Source organism: Musca vetustissima, unplaced genomic scaffold (assembly GCF_032173495.1).
Source record: "Musca vetustissima isolate MV318-11 ecotype Yass unplaced genomic scaffold, APGP_CSIRO_Mvet_v1 utg37716, whole genome shotgun sequence".
NCBI lineage: Eukaryota > Metazoa > Arthropoda > Insecta > Diptera > Muscidae > Musca > Musca vetustissima.
Window position 1 is genome coordinate 1 of NW_026874444.1, and position 16,436 is coordinate 16,436.

At 38.1% G+C, this 16,436-nt stretch overlaps 1 protein-coding gene across 1 annotated transcript; it reads right to left on the reverse strand.

Moving 5' to 3' along the window:
* Nucleotides 1-1,944: 1,944 nt before the first annotated feature.
* On the reverse strand, nt 1,945-13,679 carry LOC133333809 (glutamate receptor ionotropic, kainate 2-like; the record flags this gene model as incomplete). Its single annotated transcript, XM_061542103.1, has 8 exons — nt 1,945-2,028; nt 8,101-8,307; nt 8,364-8,585; nt 8,715-8,872; nt 12,530-12,722; nt 12,838-13,028; nt 13,129-13,351; nt 13,512-13,679. Coding segments are annotated over 8 exons (1,446 nt in total), but the record flags the coding sequence as incomplete, so codon positions are not given.
* Between the last annotated feature and the right edge of the window lie 2,757 nt (nt 13,680-16,436).

A 16,436-nucleotide genomic window follows, 5' to 3' on the forward strand; every position in this document is an offset into this window, starting at 1 on the left:
GCAAAGCAATTCATAATTAATAGATTGTTTTGGCAACATTAGTTCTTTCACCGAGCGCACGTCCAATGTCAGTTGTTTATTATTATCACCACTTACTTTAATGCTTAATCGTTGTGAGTTATTCTCTGTTCTTTTTAGATTGGCAGTCCACGTCATACACAGCTGATCTGACTCTCCCTTTAGGTCTAGTTGTTCTAAAATGTCTTCTTCAATTAAACTTACCGATGAACCATCGTCTAAGAATGCATATGTTTCGGTGCTTTTGTTGTTGTTTCCATAAATCTTTATTGGGAGAATTTTGAAGAGAATGTTGGGTTTGTTTATGTTATGCGAGTTGACATTGTGGGCGCTCTTAATCTCTTCATTTTCGTCGTTCTCTTTACTCTGAGTGTTGTGCTGTAGTTTATTGTTGTTTCTTTTATCACCATGCAGTAGGTAATGGTGTTTAATTTGACAACCATCAAAATTGCAAAATTTGTTTTTGTTGAAGCAAACACCAGAATGTCTTTTTAAACACTGCTTACACAACTGTAGTTTTTTTACAATATCCCACCTCTCTCTTCGCTCAGCATTTATGAATTTCTGACAATTTACTGTGTTGACACAATCTCCTTCACAAATTAAACATTTCTTTAGTTTTGTCTCCACATGGGTGTGCACAAATGAATTCTTTTGTTTACGAATGGAGGAAGAGGAGGAGGGAGTAATTGAGCTCTCTATATTTACGGTACTCGCTGATAATCCAATATCAAATATCCATGCTGAAAATTCAAGCAAATTCGCGTTCTTTCCGTTTTGTTGCAACGTTAATTTATGGGAGCCCCAATTTATCTGAAAATAAGATGGAAGCTTAGCAACTAACTCCTGAAGTAGAGATGAATTATTCAACTCGTCGACCAAACCGCAAGCTTCTATTGTGGATTGTAAACCCTTTATTTGAACTGCGAAATTTGTGATTGTGTCCATTTTTGGTGGAAGTGCTTTGATTTTATTTTTTAGAGAAAATAATATTTTCTCTGGCTGGCCATATAAAACCCTCAATATGGAAATTGCATGTGGCACACACGAGGGGTGGATGAGTATCCGCTTCACAGACTCCAATGCCTCGCCTCGAAGAGCTCGCTGCAATCTTATTAGGTTCTCTGCATCGGTCAATCCGCAGACTTGTGTAGACCAGTCATAGGTGGAACTAAAGAGAGGCCATTCATCTGGAGAGCCCGAGAAAAGAGGTAACTCCTTAGGTACAGTTTGACGAGAGTGTAGCTGATCTGCTGTGAGCTTTCGCTGTGTTCTTGAAATTTGCTCTGTGAAGTTCGCCGTTTGAGGGTTATCGGTTGGTGCAGAGTTTATGAACGATTGTTGGTGGGTTCTACTGCTGGTCGACCTATGATGCGGGTTTTGGTAACTTGTAGAATGAAGGTTAAAAATCGGTTCTACAAAACGAGTAGCATTAAATGTGTTCGTATCGTAAAAATTGTTTGGAAGTAATGAAGATTGTGTTGTTGTCATAAGAGGTGCTGTATATGACATTATTGGAGCACATGACGACGGGCTTTTTGCGGTTGGGTTATTCATTTGTTCGACTTCAGTGTCCATTGTAGGTCTTTCTTGAGTTGCCGTTACATCATGAGTTACCTGCCCTTTTAACGCTGACGAGGGTGATTCTCCATTGTCCATCATTTCCTGCAGGATTTGATACTTCTTAGACAGATAATCTTGATCGCGTTTTTTAGCGAGTTCTCTCTCTTCGTGTAAACGTTTTAACTCAAGCGCACGTTTGCTGCTTATAGTGTCTTTTGAGTCCCACGACGACTGCGTGCTGCCTGCAGACCGACAATATTTGGTAGCATTTTGAGTACATGCAGAACACGTGAATTTTTCGTCGGGATATGAAACTCGACTGCATGATTCATGGTACGGCATTTTACAGCTACTGCAACTTACGACTCTATCGTTGATACTCTCGTGGCAGAGATCACATATTTGTGGCAAGGCGTCGTTGGTGACATTGAGGTTATGTTGTTCGACCTGATGTGTGGAAGAATCCATTATAATACTTACGTGTGACCAAGGTCGAGGTTATATCCGATTGGTTGAGGGGATAACAGACGGTTTCTCCAATCCCGAGTCCACTCTTGAAAATGTACTGCCTTTGACAATGTAGTGCCTTTTTTGTTATCAAAAAGAATTAAAAATTTGTTCACGATAGATGGCCCAGATGATTTGAATGAATCAGCAACACGGGTTAGTTTTATTGAAATGCATGTATTTCTTTATTTCCACTGTGTGGCACAACCATATGTTTTAATTCCTAAATAAATTCATAACGTTAGGGATTATAATATATAAAGTTATATTTTATACATACTTTTTGGTTTCAAACCATCTAATTTAATCAGTGTGTTAACTGTTTGACCAACTATTGCAAAAGAAAGATGAGTTTCTTACGCATTAAACTCCTTGCTTCTAACTTCATTTTTTAGTACAAGAAGAACAATGTATAAAAAGGAGTATATGATAATTATCAATAATCGATGTATGTTATCGATATTTCTTATACAGGTGAATACAGACCATTAATATTAATAAGTGGGCGACTTGGGGCTTAATGATCACCAGTGGCGGTAACATTTATGGTTTACAATAAGATTATAAAGTGTCGGAACACACTATTAACCACACTTAGCTTTTTTGCTCAAGTCAACTGAGCAGACATTGGAATTAAATTCGCAGTTTCTATGAACATTGACATAATTATATTGCAGGTTATATTCCACTTTGGACCGGTTTAAAGCAAACTCAATTTCGAGCCAATCGGGATTTGAAAACTTATTTACATGAAATCAGCCCACCTGGAGGGGCAGTATAGAACATAATGACTTCGTCCATTAAAACAGTAACAACATATTTCAAATTTTTATGAAACTTGAAAGCAAAAAAATGTTATAGGTGTCCCTTCCCCTTATATATTCTTAATCGGAACACGATTCTATGTCAATTTTGATAGAACCTAAAATTGTGCACAGACATTGTTAGTACTTTAGGATGTTAAGCATTGCAAACGGGATATATCGGTCCATATTTTGGTATTGGGTACCGATATGGGAACATCCCAAGATTTGGTATTTTTTCCTCTGACTTGGCTGTAATTTCGTATTTTTGGTTCTTTTTGAGTATCAAATCTCCCTATCAAAAATCACCCTCAATATAACGATACCTAAAAATTTCGGAATTTTGAAATGTATGGACAAGTTATCTAATGTATCTTTATATTTATACCCTTAGAATTATGGCTAACGACGGTATATACACTTTGATACGGCCAAAATATGCTCATCGAAATATTTGTTTTAGACCCCTTGTTTCTTTGGACCAAATTCGTTTCAGAAAATTTGGAACCGGTTTACTAATGTCCGTCCGTCCGTCTGTCTGGCCGACTGGTGCGCACGATAACGGTCAAACGAAGTAACTGATTTCATCCAAAATTTCCACATCGTAATATTTCTTCCAATTTAGTTTAACTTTGAAGATGGGAAATATCGGTCCACTTCTTCTGGTACCTCCCCCACAAAATTGTGCTAAAAATGAATTTTATAATATCATGTGAACGGACTATCCGATTTTAACTAAACTTTGTACAATCTACTATCTTTACCTAGTCTACATCAAGTCCGAAAATGGAACCATTGGTCCACTGCCTCTAGTACCTCCCCCTCAAAGGGTCAACATTTTCAATATTTATAAATCCAATATCCGATTTGAACCAAGCTTTGCACAACCAATATCTTTACGAAGCCTAGATTAATTCCGAAAATGGGACCCATTGGTCCACTCCTTCTGGTACCTGCTCACGAATGGTCAAAAATTTCAATATTTATAAATCCAACCATTGTACAACCTACTATTTTTACCAAGCCTAGAGCAAATCCGAATATGGTACTAATTGTTCCACTCCTTCTGGTACTTCCCCCACAAAGAGTCAACATTTTCTATGTTATAAACTTGTAAGTGTAATTTGAAGCGAATTGAATAACCGATTTTATCAATATTAAATCCAAAACATCTTTGATGAAAATATATACCTTAAATATAAAACCTGTTTGTAATTCCGAAGACCTCCTCAAACCATAAGCTGAGGGTATATATCTGTCGGCAACACCGATTGGCACTTTTATAGTCGTATTGGTATAGCCCCCATATAACCGTAACTCCACTATACATTATTTCGAGGGTTTCAGAAATCGTTGTCAAACGATAGCGCGCAATTTTCGGTATTTTCAAGATTCTGGTTCAACCTGAGTGTCTTTACTTGTTAATAAGGTCACATATACCATATATCCTGATCTGTTTACTTCTAAAAACGAAGTGGTTCTACATAAGAGAAATGGAAATATCTGCGGCACACACATATAAATCGGTGCAACGAAAATACCCAGTAAGCGGTCTACTATAATTTAAAGTGTCCGACCTCGACAAATAAATATTGTACCTGGACCTATTATGTCATTTTAAATGGTTGGGTGGCGTAAGGGATGGTTATAAGAGGCAACGGCTCTGATTGGCTTTAACGTGGCGAAGTCCAGGCTTATCTTGGTCACCCTTTCAACTCAATTGTGGACACTGACCTCCCCGCGGTGCCACCTGGGGAGTTATTTTCATCACCCGATGAAATAGTGAGGTAATATGTGCCGCCAGTTCACCCATAAGAACTATAAAAAAATGGGTTGAGCCGTCGGGTTAGTTGTCTACTCTCAGAAAACCCAACCTACTATGAAAAAGCAAAGAAAAAGGAAAACAAACCCCCCTAATGTTGACAACCCCCGCAAACGTATAAAGGACAACGATCTGGAATGTGCACACGTTGTACAGAACAGGCGCAGTGTTCTCTTTGGCGGATGCACTCAAGAAGTACAAAGCCGATATTATTGCCTTACAGGAAATGTGATGGAAAGGGACTGGCGTAAGTAAATCAGATGATTAAGCCCTGTATTATAGCTGCCTTGAAACGAGACATGAATTTGGCTGCGGATTATTGGTTAACAGGAGAATAAAATACCTCGTCTCCAGATTCACTCCAATAGATGAGCGAATCGCTATAATCCGTATAAAAGCGAAGTTCTTCTACATCAGTCTCATTTGCGCCCATGATCCGACCGAAGATAAAGATGAACAGACCAAAGATATATTTTACGAGCGCCTAGAAACAGCATATGATCGTGGCCCTGGCTATGACATTAAAATTCTGCTGTAAAAATCGGAAGGGAAAATATCGTTGGGCCCACTGTCGGAAAATTCAGCCTCCATGAAGAAACATCAGACAACGGCATGGTAGTTACATGGTAGTTAGCAGAACCAGATTCAAGCATCTCGATATACACAAGGTCACTTGGATTTCTCCCGATCGAACAACGAGAAATCAAATCGATCATGTTGTGATAGACGGAAGGCATTTATCCAGTGTTTTAGACGTCCGATCGATCCGGGGAGCGAACATCGATTCGGACCATTACCTTGTGGCAGCCAAGGTACGCATCCGTATTAATGTAGCAGCAAAGGTGCGATCTAATGTAACACGGAAATTTGACGTCGAAAAGCTGTAACACAACATATAACAGAAGCCTACTCCGCTCAACTTACCCAACTGCTTGACGAAAGCACTCCTGGTCATGATAATAATATAGAAGCACAGTGGCAGAAAATTGTCCACTCTCTACAAACTGCAGCAAAAGCAACACTTGGGTACTAAAGACCACCATCAAGAAATCTGTGTAACGATCAGGAGTGTCGTAATATGAATAGGTATAGGGCAACCCTGCAGACAGTAGCAACACGTAATGCGATGGAGAACTATCAGAAGAAAAGGAGAGAAGAGAAACGTATTTTCAGAAAAAATAAGAAAGAGCAAGAAAAGCGTGAGCATGACCAAATCGAGATGTACAGGAGTCAGAATTAAGTCCGAAAATTCAACCAACGGGTAAAACACCAAACCGAAGGCTTTGGTTCAGGCACACCCTCCTTGAGAGAAAAATAAGGAAATCTGGTGACAGATACAGACAGCGTGTTGAGGATCTGGAAGGAGCATCTTGAAAAACTTCTGGTACCAAATAGTAGCAGTGAAGTGGATACCCCAGAACCAATAATAGATGATGGTATAGAGTGTATACCACCTAGCCAAGATGAAGTCAGAATAGCAATCTATCGGCTGAAGAATAATAAAGCAGCAGGTGCCGATGGTTTACAAGCCGAACTATTCAAGACTGGGGGTCAGATGCTGGTAAGGTGCATGCACCAGCTGATTAGTACAATTTGGCTAGAAGAATGCATGCCCAATGATTGGAACCTCAGCATCCTGTGTCCCGTGCACAAAAAAGGAGATAAGACGATATGTGCCAACTATAGAGGAGTAAGTCTCCTTCCCATCGCATATAAAGTGCTATCCAGCGTACTGTGTGAACGACTGAAACCAATGGTCAATGACATTATTGGACCATACCAATGCGGCTTCAGACCTGGCAAATCAACCATTCACCAGATTTTTACCCTGCGCCAAATCTTGGGAAAACCCCATGAAAAACACATCGACACATTCCACCTATTTGTCGACTATAAAGCCGCATTCGTCAGCCTTATTCGTTCAGAGGTGTTTAAAGCCATGTCTGCGTTTGGCATTCCTGCAAAACTAATTCGGCTATGCAGGATACTTTAACTGGGACAAGATCAGTAGTTAAAGTCGTAAAGGACCTCTCGGAGCCCTTTAATACCGAACGAGAATTCGGACAAGGTGACAGTTTGTCGTGTGACCTTTTTAACATCTTGCTGGAAAAGGTCATACGAGAGGCAAAAGTGAACAGAAATGGCACTCTGCACACCAAGCAACACATTTTACTCGCCTACGCCGATGATATTGACATAATGGGTCGAACACTGAGAGCGGTAACAGCCACCTTTGAACAAATTGGGGAGGAGTTTGCCAAAGTGAGTCTGGCAGTAAACGGCGAGACGACAAACCTGATGATATCAACGCGCAAGACGTCCAGTAGACCCGGACCAACTGTGGAACTTGAGAACTACAGCTTCGAGGTAGTCAAAGATTTTATATACCTTGGTACCGTCATAAACAAAACGAATGACATCAGTTTTGAAATTCGGACAAGGATAATGATGGCCAACAGATGATACTATGGTCTGAGCAAGCAACTCAAAAGCAAGGCCACCTCCCGCAAGACCAAACTCACACTCTACAAGACGCCGATACTACCCGTGCTGTTATATGGGTCTGAAGCATGGGTACTTGCACAAGCAGATGAGGCAGCTCTTGGAGTGTTTGAGAGAAAAATTCTCCGAAAGATCTATGGTCCGATCTGCGTTGACGGTGAATATATATAAAAGCGGTGAGAAGGCATATAAAAGCGAACCAGCTGATGGTTCCCGCAGAAGGGGAAGGCCAAGAATACGTTGGAAAGATCAAGTCGAAGACAACATCGCCGAAAATGGTCTTTCAAATTGAAAATAAAACTGCGCAAAAGACCGACGAGCCTGGAAAACTTCTCTAAGCTCGGTTTATGGAACGAAAGTTCTGACACAAGCCAGCTAAGTAAGTATGTAAGTAAATGTCGGCCTGTGGCAAATTAAAGAAATTTAGTTTTTCTACTTTGATATCATTCATTAACCAAGAATCCGCAATATTGGCCGTTCAAATATTGGTGGAATTGAGTACAGATATTGATAAATACGTGTTTCGATTTGAAAATTACACAATTTTGACCGATGCTGATAATATTTAGTAGGAACGTGGATACCAGATGAGAGCCTAAAATACCAACAAGTGGATCGATTTATTTTAGCTTCAACATCTAACATCCTAGGAGTAGTAGTTTATGTGCAAAGCTTCATCCGTGATCTATAGTCATTTCAAACAACAGAAAAATGCATGGATATGGGCTAAATAAAAAGTCATGGAATTTATTCCGATCATGAATATAGATACTTTATGGGGGTTTCTTCAACTTCAAAGTTGAAGTGGACTTCAAAGATAGTCCACTTACACGCAGTTAGTAATATCATCAAAAATAACTTTAAATAATATTCCCATTTACTTACCCCCTCCATTATTTCTAAAATCATGCCATTCCATTTGCCAGTCTTAGCATCCAAACTGCCATATTTGTTGTCCTCTTGCAGACGAAAAGTGTAGGAGAATCCCAATTTCTTGCCCAATTCTTCTATGAGTTCAATGCCAAAACCTTCAAATTGATCATTACCTTCCAGTTTGTGGGGTACATCCTTCAGCATGCCATAAGGTTCACTCTACACACACAATAATTCCAAAATAAAATTGTAATTTTTACTTTACCACTACTTACAATGGCCGTAATAACAACAAAACTTTTATTAACCAAGGAACGCATATCCGGTTCACCGCTAACAGTGGGTGGTGGGCGATCAATGGTTACACCTTCGTCAGGCCGCCATGAGCCAATCTTCTGTACACCCGATACACTTAGTTCTATCAGCTCCAATGTGAAATCACTTCTCAGACCTTCATAATCGAATTTTATTTCTCCACTGAGACCTTCAATGGTTAACTTTAAAAAATGAAAGATAAAACAAAAAAAGGGGAAAAGAATTTTGTATGAAAAATGTTTTATCGACAAAAATGAAGGACATGCTAGCATCCCTCATATGTTATGCTTTCTCTCTCTGTCTGTCCTTACCGATTTCATATAATTGACTAACGTATATCCTTTATCCCATGAACTGTCATCGTTACAATTTAAAGCTTCGGGACGAAACTGAACATGCTTGAATGTCTCGGCCAGCAACTGGACACCGTCATAAACCAAAGCCATGTTAACAGTCAAAGGACATGACACTATTCTCGTGTGCGTGTCAGTTTTTGGTGCGTGTTGCAAGTGTGGAAGTAATAAAATTGAATAAAAAAAGGAAGAAAATAAAGAAAATTGAGTGAAAATGTTCGACAATATTGACTTATAAATTGTGTTTCGAAAATCAGCATTAAAATTAATGCCTTTGGTCTATGTGTGAGTGTTTGTGACCCGATGAAAGTTAACGACTATGACTTTAATAGGAAAAGGAAAATGCTTTGATGTCTGGGCTTGCAAGGGCAAGGACACACTTTATTCGCTAATAAATTTTTTATTGTATATGTTGAAATTTTTGGGTATAGTCATTACATTTACTGGAAAATAATGTGGAGTAAAATATGTTAACGATTTTTTTTAATAATAGAAGAAATCAAATATCGAAGTTTGTCACCTTAAATGAAGTTGGTATACGGTTTAAAACAAAAAAATAAATTCGAAGACTGAATGTATATGACAGCTATATATAAATACGAACCGATTTCCTCCAATCTATTGCCCAGATATCCCTCATATAAAGGTACCTCCAAAAGTTTCGGTATTCTTGTGGGTTTTAAATGCGATTTTCAAAGGAATTCGTTGTAATTTCGCACTTTGTGTTCTCATTGGATACCAAATCTCAACACTAAAAATTAATAATAATGGTCCACTTTTTTTGGGTTGCTCCCATAACGTTACCTCCAAAATATGTGGATCGTGAGGATTTTGCACAAATTTTTCAATAAAATTGGCTCCTTATTGGGTAATAAATTTCTCCAATAAAAACCAGTAAGGAAAGTAGTCCAATTAGTCCAGTAAGGAAAGTAGCCGACTATATGATACCCTTCACCACTTTGGGTATATTCAACAGATGAATCCTAACAGACGTAGCATTTTTAAAGGACCAGTGAAATGAAATTGGATCCATAAACATGTCATTCTGCAACCGATACTAAATCTTTCATTTGGTCCGATTTCAGGAAACTTAACACACATCATTCTAGACCTAATTCATTACGCTGAGCCAAATTTCGTGCAAACCGAAAGATATTAAGGGACTTTGGTACACCATTTACCTTAAATCGGACGAAAATCTATATGGGAGCTAATCTAAATCCGAACCGATTTTCACGAAACTTAACACACATCATTCTAGACCTAATTCATTACGCGTTGCCAAATTTCGTGCAAATCGAAAGGTAAATAGGGTCTTTGGTGCACCATTTACCTTTAATCGGACGATAATATATATGGGAGCTATATCTAAATCTGAACCGATTTTCCCAATTTCAATAGGGTTCGTCCCTGGGCCAAATAAGTGACCTATGCCAAATGTCATCCAAATCGAATCATGAATGCGACCTTTGTTCACAAAAGTACATGGACGAACGGACAGACGGACGGGCATGCATAAATCGACTTAAAAAGTGATTCTATGCATATTCTCAAAAGGAACCATGTGTCTATCTCGTTTCCTTTTGCCTGTTACAAACATATGCACAAAAACATAATACCCTGTACCACAATGTGGTGAAGGGTATAATTATAAATATAGGTTCACTTTTTCTGGTAGCCACAATTTGTATTCGTATTCGGAAAACATATCTTACTTATAGGACAAAAATGTGCCTCGTCGAATTATTGGTTTTAAACTCCATGTTTTTTTTTTTTTGCCAAATCCGTTTTAGGATATTTGGAGTCGATTATGAATGTCCGTCAGTCTATCTGGCCGGCTGGTGCGCACTATAACTCTCGAAGGGAGTAACCGATTTCATTCAAACTTTGCACATTGTAATATTTATTCCAAATTTAGTTCAAATGCGAAGATGGGGATGGAAGTAATCCTTCTGGTACCTCCCAAACAAGATTGTAAAAATTGTGGAAAAGATTAATTTTATAATAATTTTATCCGATTTAAACCAAACTATTTGTCTTTACCATGCATCGATCAAGTCCATTGTTCTCCACCTTGTAGAACCTCCCCCACAAATGGTCAATAATTTTAATATTTAAAAATCCAATATCAGGGGAATGAAATGTATAATTTCAGTCAAACATTGTACAACGTATTATTTTAACCAAGTCTAGACCAAGTCCGAATACTCCCTTAGGTATCTCACTCCCTTATGCTACTCCCTTAGGATCACAAAAGATCAAAATTTCGAATTTATATAAAACAATATTTGACGAAATGAATGTCCAAGCCTATAAGGTTCGAACTTGTAAATTGAATTGGATCAACATTAAATATTAAATCTTTTTCATAAAGCGAATAATAAAACATGCGTGTAATTCCGACGACCTCCGCAAACCATAGGCTTAAGGTTAAAGAGCAGCCCAACATTCGGAAACAGGAATGCCGTCCTAGAATGCCGAAGGAGCGAGGGGGCTGATAAAATGGTTGATGAAGTGAGCAAGGACTTTGTCAAGTTCACAACAAGAAAGAAGCAGTTATCCGTGGCACAAATGCGAAAACTGACCAGAATGAACCGAAGGAACAAGATCGAACCGATTAGTCTCATTTTATATACATTTTTTGGAAGTGGCGAAGAGGGTTAGGAAGAGCGGACGAACGGCAAAAAACCGTAAGAGAAAGCTAATGGTAAGAGAAGCCACATCTTAAGTCAATGGAGACTGTCACGAGAGTCCATCTTCTTCGTGAGAATTGGAGAGAAGGATACCCAAAAAAGCCGTGACGGACAAATACCTAGCAAAAAGAGTGAGGGAGGCGAGGAGATGATAACCTATCCCCAATAGTATCGAATACTGGGGAGAATTTTTAGATGTAATCCATACATCCATCGGAGTAAAATGGCAACAATGGTTGTAAGGGGAAAATAATCAAAGGCACTTGCACATCGCGTTATTTCAGAAACATTGGATTGTTAAAAACAAGTAAAAAAGTGTCAGTCGGCATTGTAGACAGGTATATACCCTCATCCTATGGTTTGCGGAGAAGGTATTCGGATTTACACACAGGTTTTATTATTCGTTTTATATAAGGTATATGTTTTTATCAAAGATGTTTCAGATGTAATGGTGATCAATTCGGTTATTCAAATTTACAAGATTATATAATATTGACCCTTCTTGGGGGTGCACCAGAGGAGAGGACAGACGGGTCCCAACTTCGGGCTTAATCTAGGCTTCGTAAAGATAAGAAGTTTGCCTGATATTGGATTTATAAATATAGAACATATTGACCATTTGTGGAGGATGTAATTGATGGAGTGGACCAATGGGTCCCATCATCAAACTTAATCTAGTCTTGGTAAAGATAATAGGACGTTCAAAGTTTTGTTCAAATCGGATTGGAATTAAAAAATATGGAAAATTTTGAACCTTTGTGGGGGAGGTACCAGAAAGAGTGAACCAATGGGCCCCATCTTCCTATTTGATCTAGGATAGGTTAAGATAAAAGGTTGTACAAAGTTTGTTTCAAATAGTCCGTTCGCATGATATTACAAAATTAATTTTTTGCAAAATATTGACCATTTTGTGTGGGAGTTACCAGAAGGAGTGTACCGATATTCCCCATTTTCGAACTTGAACTAAGTTTGGAAGAAATATTAAGATGTGCAAAGTTTGGATGAAATCGATTATTCATTTCAAGAGTTATCGTGCGCACCAGTCTCGTGTTTAAGTTCATATTGCATGCTACTACATACCATTTTGAAACGGCTCTTCAGATTCATATAACATTTTGGCTACCTCTGCAACATTTTCCGATTCGGGTGAGATCACCCGAAATGCTGTAATATTTGTATCACCATGCTGATATGGTTCCAAATCGATTGTTTGAAAATCCAGATTACCAATTATGTAACGATACGCTCCAGTCATAATACCAACTTGTTGGGCCTGGCGGCAATTAAAATCAAAAGCAACAAGAAAAAGAAAAACAAAATTTTGAAATATATTATTAACATAAACTTCAAACAACAATGAATAAAATGTTAAAACTTTTTCCATTCACCTGTTTTAATAATTCAGGCAAGGTATTCAAAGAGCCCACCACCACAAATGAACTTTCACCAGAGTTTTTTATGCGCCGCAAAACATTACGATAATTACCATTGAGGTCAAGTTCATAGCGGCGTACAACAATTGTGGGGCCACTGGTGCCATATAGTTCAAGTAGCTCCTTAACAAACATCAGATATTCTCCTTTAAACACAAAAATAAAAATAAATCCATAAATGGTTTAGTTTGGTAAACAAATTGACCTTGGTTGTGTTCGTGTTATTTTTTTCTTCTTCTTCCGAACCTGATTCATAGATAATGGTAAATGTTTCCCAGCCAAAGGTTGTAACCACATCTTTCAAGGCCTTGGCCAGCTGTGATGGATGTGGATGTAAATTAATTGTCGACAATTGAGCACCGAAATCCCAACGTGAATCCACAAATGGCAACTCTTTGGCATCACAAATACTCATGGCATGCTTGGCAGCCATATCTGTTGTTGGACCAAAAACCGCCACTAGATTTTGCTAAACGAAGATAAAATAGAAGAAGGAAAAAAAATAAGTTTACTAATAAACTTTTGAATTTGTTGGCCAGTTTTTGGCTTCCTTTGATGGTCACATTGCCATGACCATGACTACACGGAAATGTTAGCCGAACTTTGTGAACATTGAAATGTTTACTCACCCGTAAGATTTTGCAAAGTTTTTTCGATGTCCCAAAAGCATCGCCCGCATCTATTTCAATGGTCACAGCATGTAGGCGGATATCTTCGTTTTCTTCATTGGCTTTGCTAATGGCCAGTTGAAAGATTTTCGCCATATCGGGATTATCGGTTTCATAAATAAGACCTAAAGAATATAGATATAAATTCAATAAGCCAATGGGAAAATATTTGCATTTCAGTTTGTTGGTATGTTAGTAAATTAGTATTTGAGTATAGCTTCAGCAAACTTAAATAAATTATAATAAACTTGAGTTTGTATTAAGAAAGGCAAATTCAATTGCCGGACGGGACCTACTATACGAGTATGATATCCTACACCATTTTGGGAATATATAAGATATTTTCCTTAGATCGTTATAATAACCTACAGAATTATGCATACTATCATACAGACAGGCATTACATATTTGATGGACCACTATCATGAAATGAGCCGACTACAACCAATCTTAACACATGACATTCTACAATCAATGCAACATTTCATGTCTGGAGTATCATTTTTATAATATCGGATAAAATTAGGTTTGAAAGCTATATGTAAATCTGGATCGAAGAAAACGAGTACTGCGAGCTATTCAGCATGTTACGTTGGGGTTTTTTGATTCGCCATTTCCAGCAATTTCAACACAACATAACAAACGTCATTCTATACTTAATCTGGTACACTGTGCAAAATTGTTTCTCAATCGGACAAACCTTGCGACTTTGGTCACCATTTACATCAAATTGGACGAAAATCTGTATTAGATTTTTACCTAAATCTGAAGAGATTTTCTAAAGGGTGAACTGTAGGTCTATTTGGTAACATTCGATATGAATAAATTATCTGAGTGTTTTTTCTTCTCTCTGAAGACGAAATACGATACTACAGGCTCGAATAGGAAAATAAAATAAAGCTCCTTGTCCTATTTTCCAAACCGAGCCTGCAGTTTCGTATTTCGTCTTCAGAGAGTAGAGAAAACACCCAGGGAGAAATTTACTTCGACAGAGGCCTCTCGATATATTTTAGATAATTCCGTTAAAAAGGTTCGGCCTGATCGTATTTAACGGCAATAACAAGTTTATTGCAAACATTTGCAGTACCGAGCTGGTCGTTTAAGAGTCCATAGAAAACGAATAAAATCAGCCAATTGCACGGTGTAGAGGTGACTTGACATACCGAAAATGCGCATTGGAAAATGCGCCTAGATCCATATCTAAAAACCAGTGAGCGGAGCGGTATAGTCGGACGGGGCCGACCATACGATACCCTACACAACTACCACGGAACTCTAACTTTCTACCGAAGTTTATTCTGAGCGTGGGCAATATTTCGTGATAGTTGCACCCTCTTGCCGGATAAAAATCGACAGCACCTCTTCTTACACTGACATATTTTCCGAATATTCCCAATATTGAGTACAGCCTTTTAATTACTTGTCCAGATTCCCTTCATCGTGGATTGTGTTGTGATGTTCGGATTATAATTGTGGCCTATAGATCGTTTCGAAAAAACATAAAAAATTAAGTTTTCGGTCCATTTCATCCCAAAATTTTTATCTGATCATCACCAAAAATTATAGCCGATATCCCTGACCATACGTGGATCCTCATTGAACATTTCAAAGCGATCAGCGCTATATTTCCGCCTTCTAGTGTGGTAATGGGTTACTAAATAATATCTCAGTACGTAAGCACCTGTAAATATTTAAGTGTAACTCCCACATCTGAGTATATACGACCATATAATTAGCACCAATTTAAAGGTCAACCACTCCTCTTGGATATGCTATAAACTTCTCGGGTCTTTGTTATTCAAAATGTAAATATATATGCTATAGAATACAAATTTTGTCATTTTTCACACAAATGACCATTTGACCCGCTAAATATTGACCGATCTTTATCAAAACGAGCATGCTTATTATATGGCCCGATCCCCTTCTCCATGCAAAAATTCCGGTGTTTGGACCATAATTGCGGCTGGTGGAGCGACCGCAAAACCGACAAAAATTAAATTTATGGTCCATTTCATCCCCTAAATATTAACCGATCTTTTCCAAAAACAATAGGGATCTTCATTGGCCATAATCCATCCTAGATGCAAAATTTCTAGAAGATTGGTCCATAACTGTGGCCTGTAGCGTGTTTACAAATTATAATGGACAGACGGACGGACACACATGTCTAGATCGACTCAGCTAGTCGAGATATGACGATCGGTATACTATATATCAACCAATATTTCGCGGCGTTACAAACTTTTGGGGCTACACAAAGCTATAATACCCTGACAACATAGTTGTGCAGGGTATAAATACCTAGACTGAGGCGTGGCTCTTATATTGGGTATATATCAAACCATGGGACTATATTGGCAAATTTCTGCCAAAAATATATCTTCCAACATTTGGGACCTTCATAAATACTGGGTTATACCATAGTAAATTTGTAATAGAAATATTTGACACCGAATGAGAATGAAATTAGAGGAAATTCGGTTACGAAACGTGCTAAAACTCACCCAAAATACCGAATAATGGGGAGTACCTTTATATGGAAGCTATCATAAAAATTGGACCGATAGACTATGGGCAGATATCCCATATTTTTGCCAAAATAAGTAAGGAAAATAGTAAAGTCGGACTGGGCCGACTATATGATACCCTTCACCATTTTGGGTATATTCAAGAGATGAATCCTAATAGACGTCGCATTTTAAAGCAAACTTGACACACTCTATTCGGTATGCTGCACTGTTTAAAATTTAATCTCAATCAGAAACCCATTGCTTATTCGGTGTACAATTAACATGAATAAGTCGAAACATACTAACTTCTGTACATTGTAGAAAATCGTGTGCCAATGGGACAAACTTTGGATTATGTAGAAATTTAGAATCA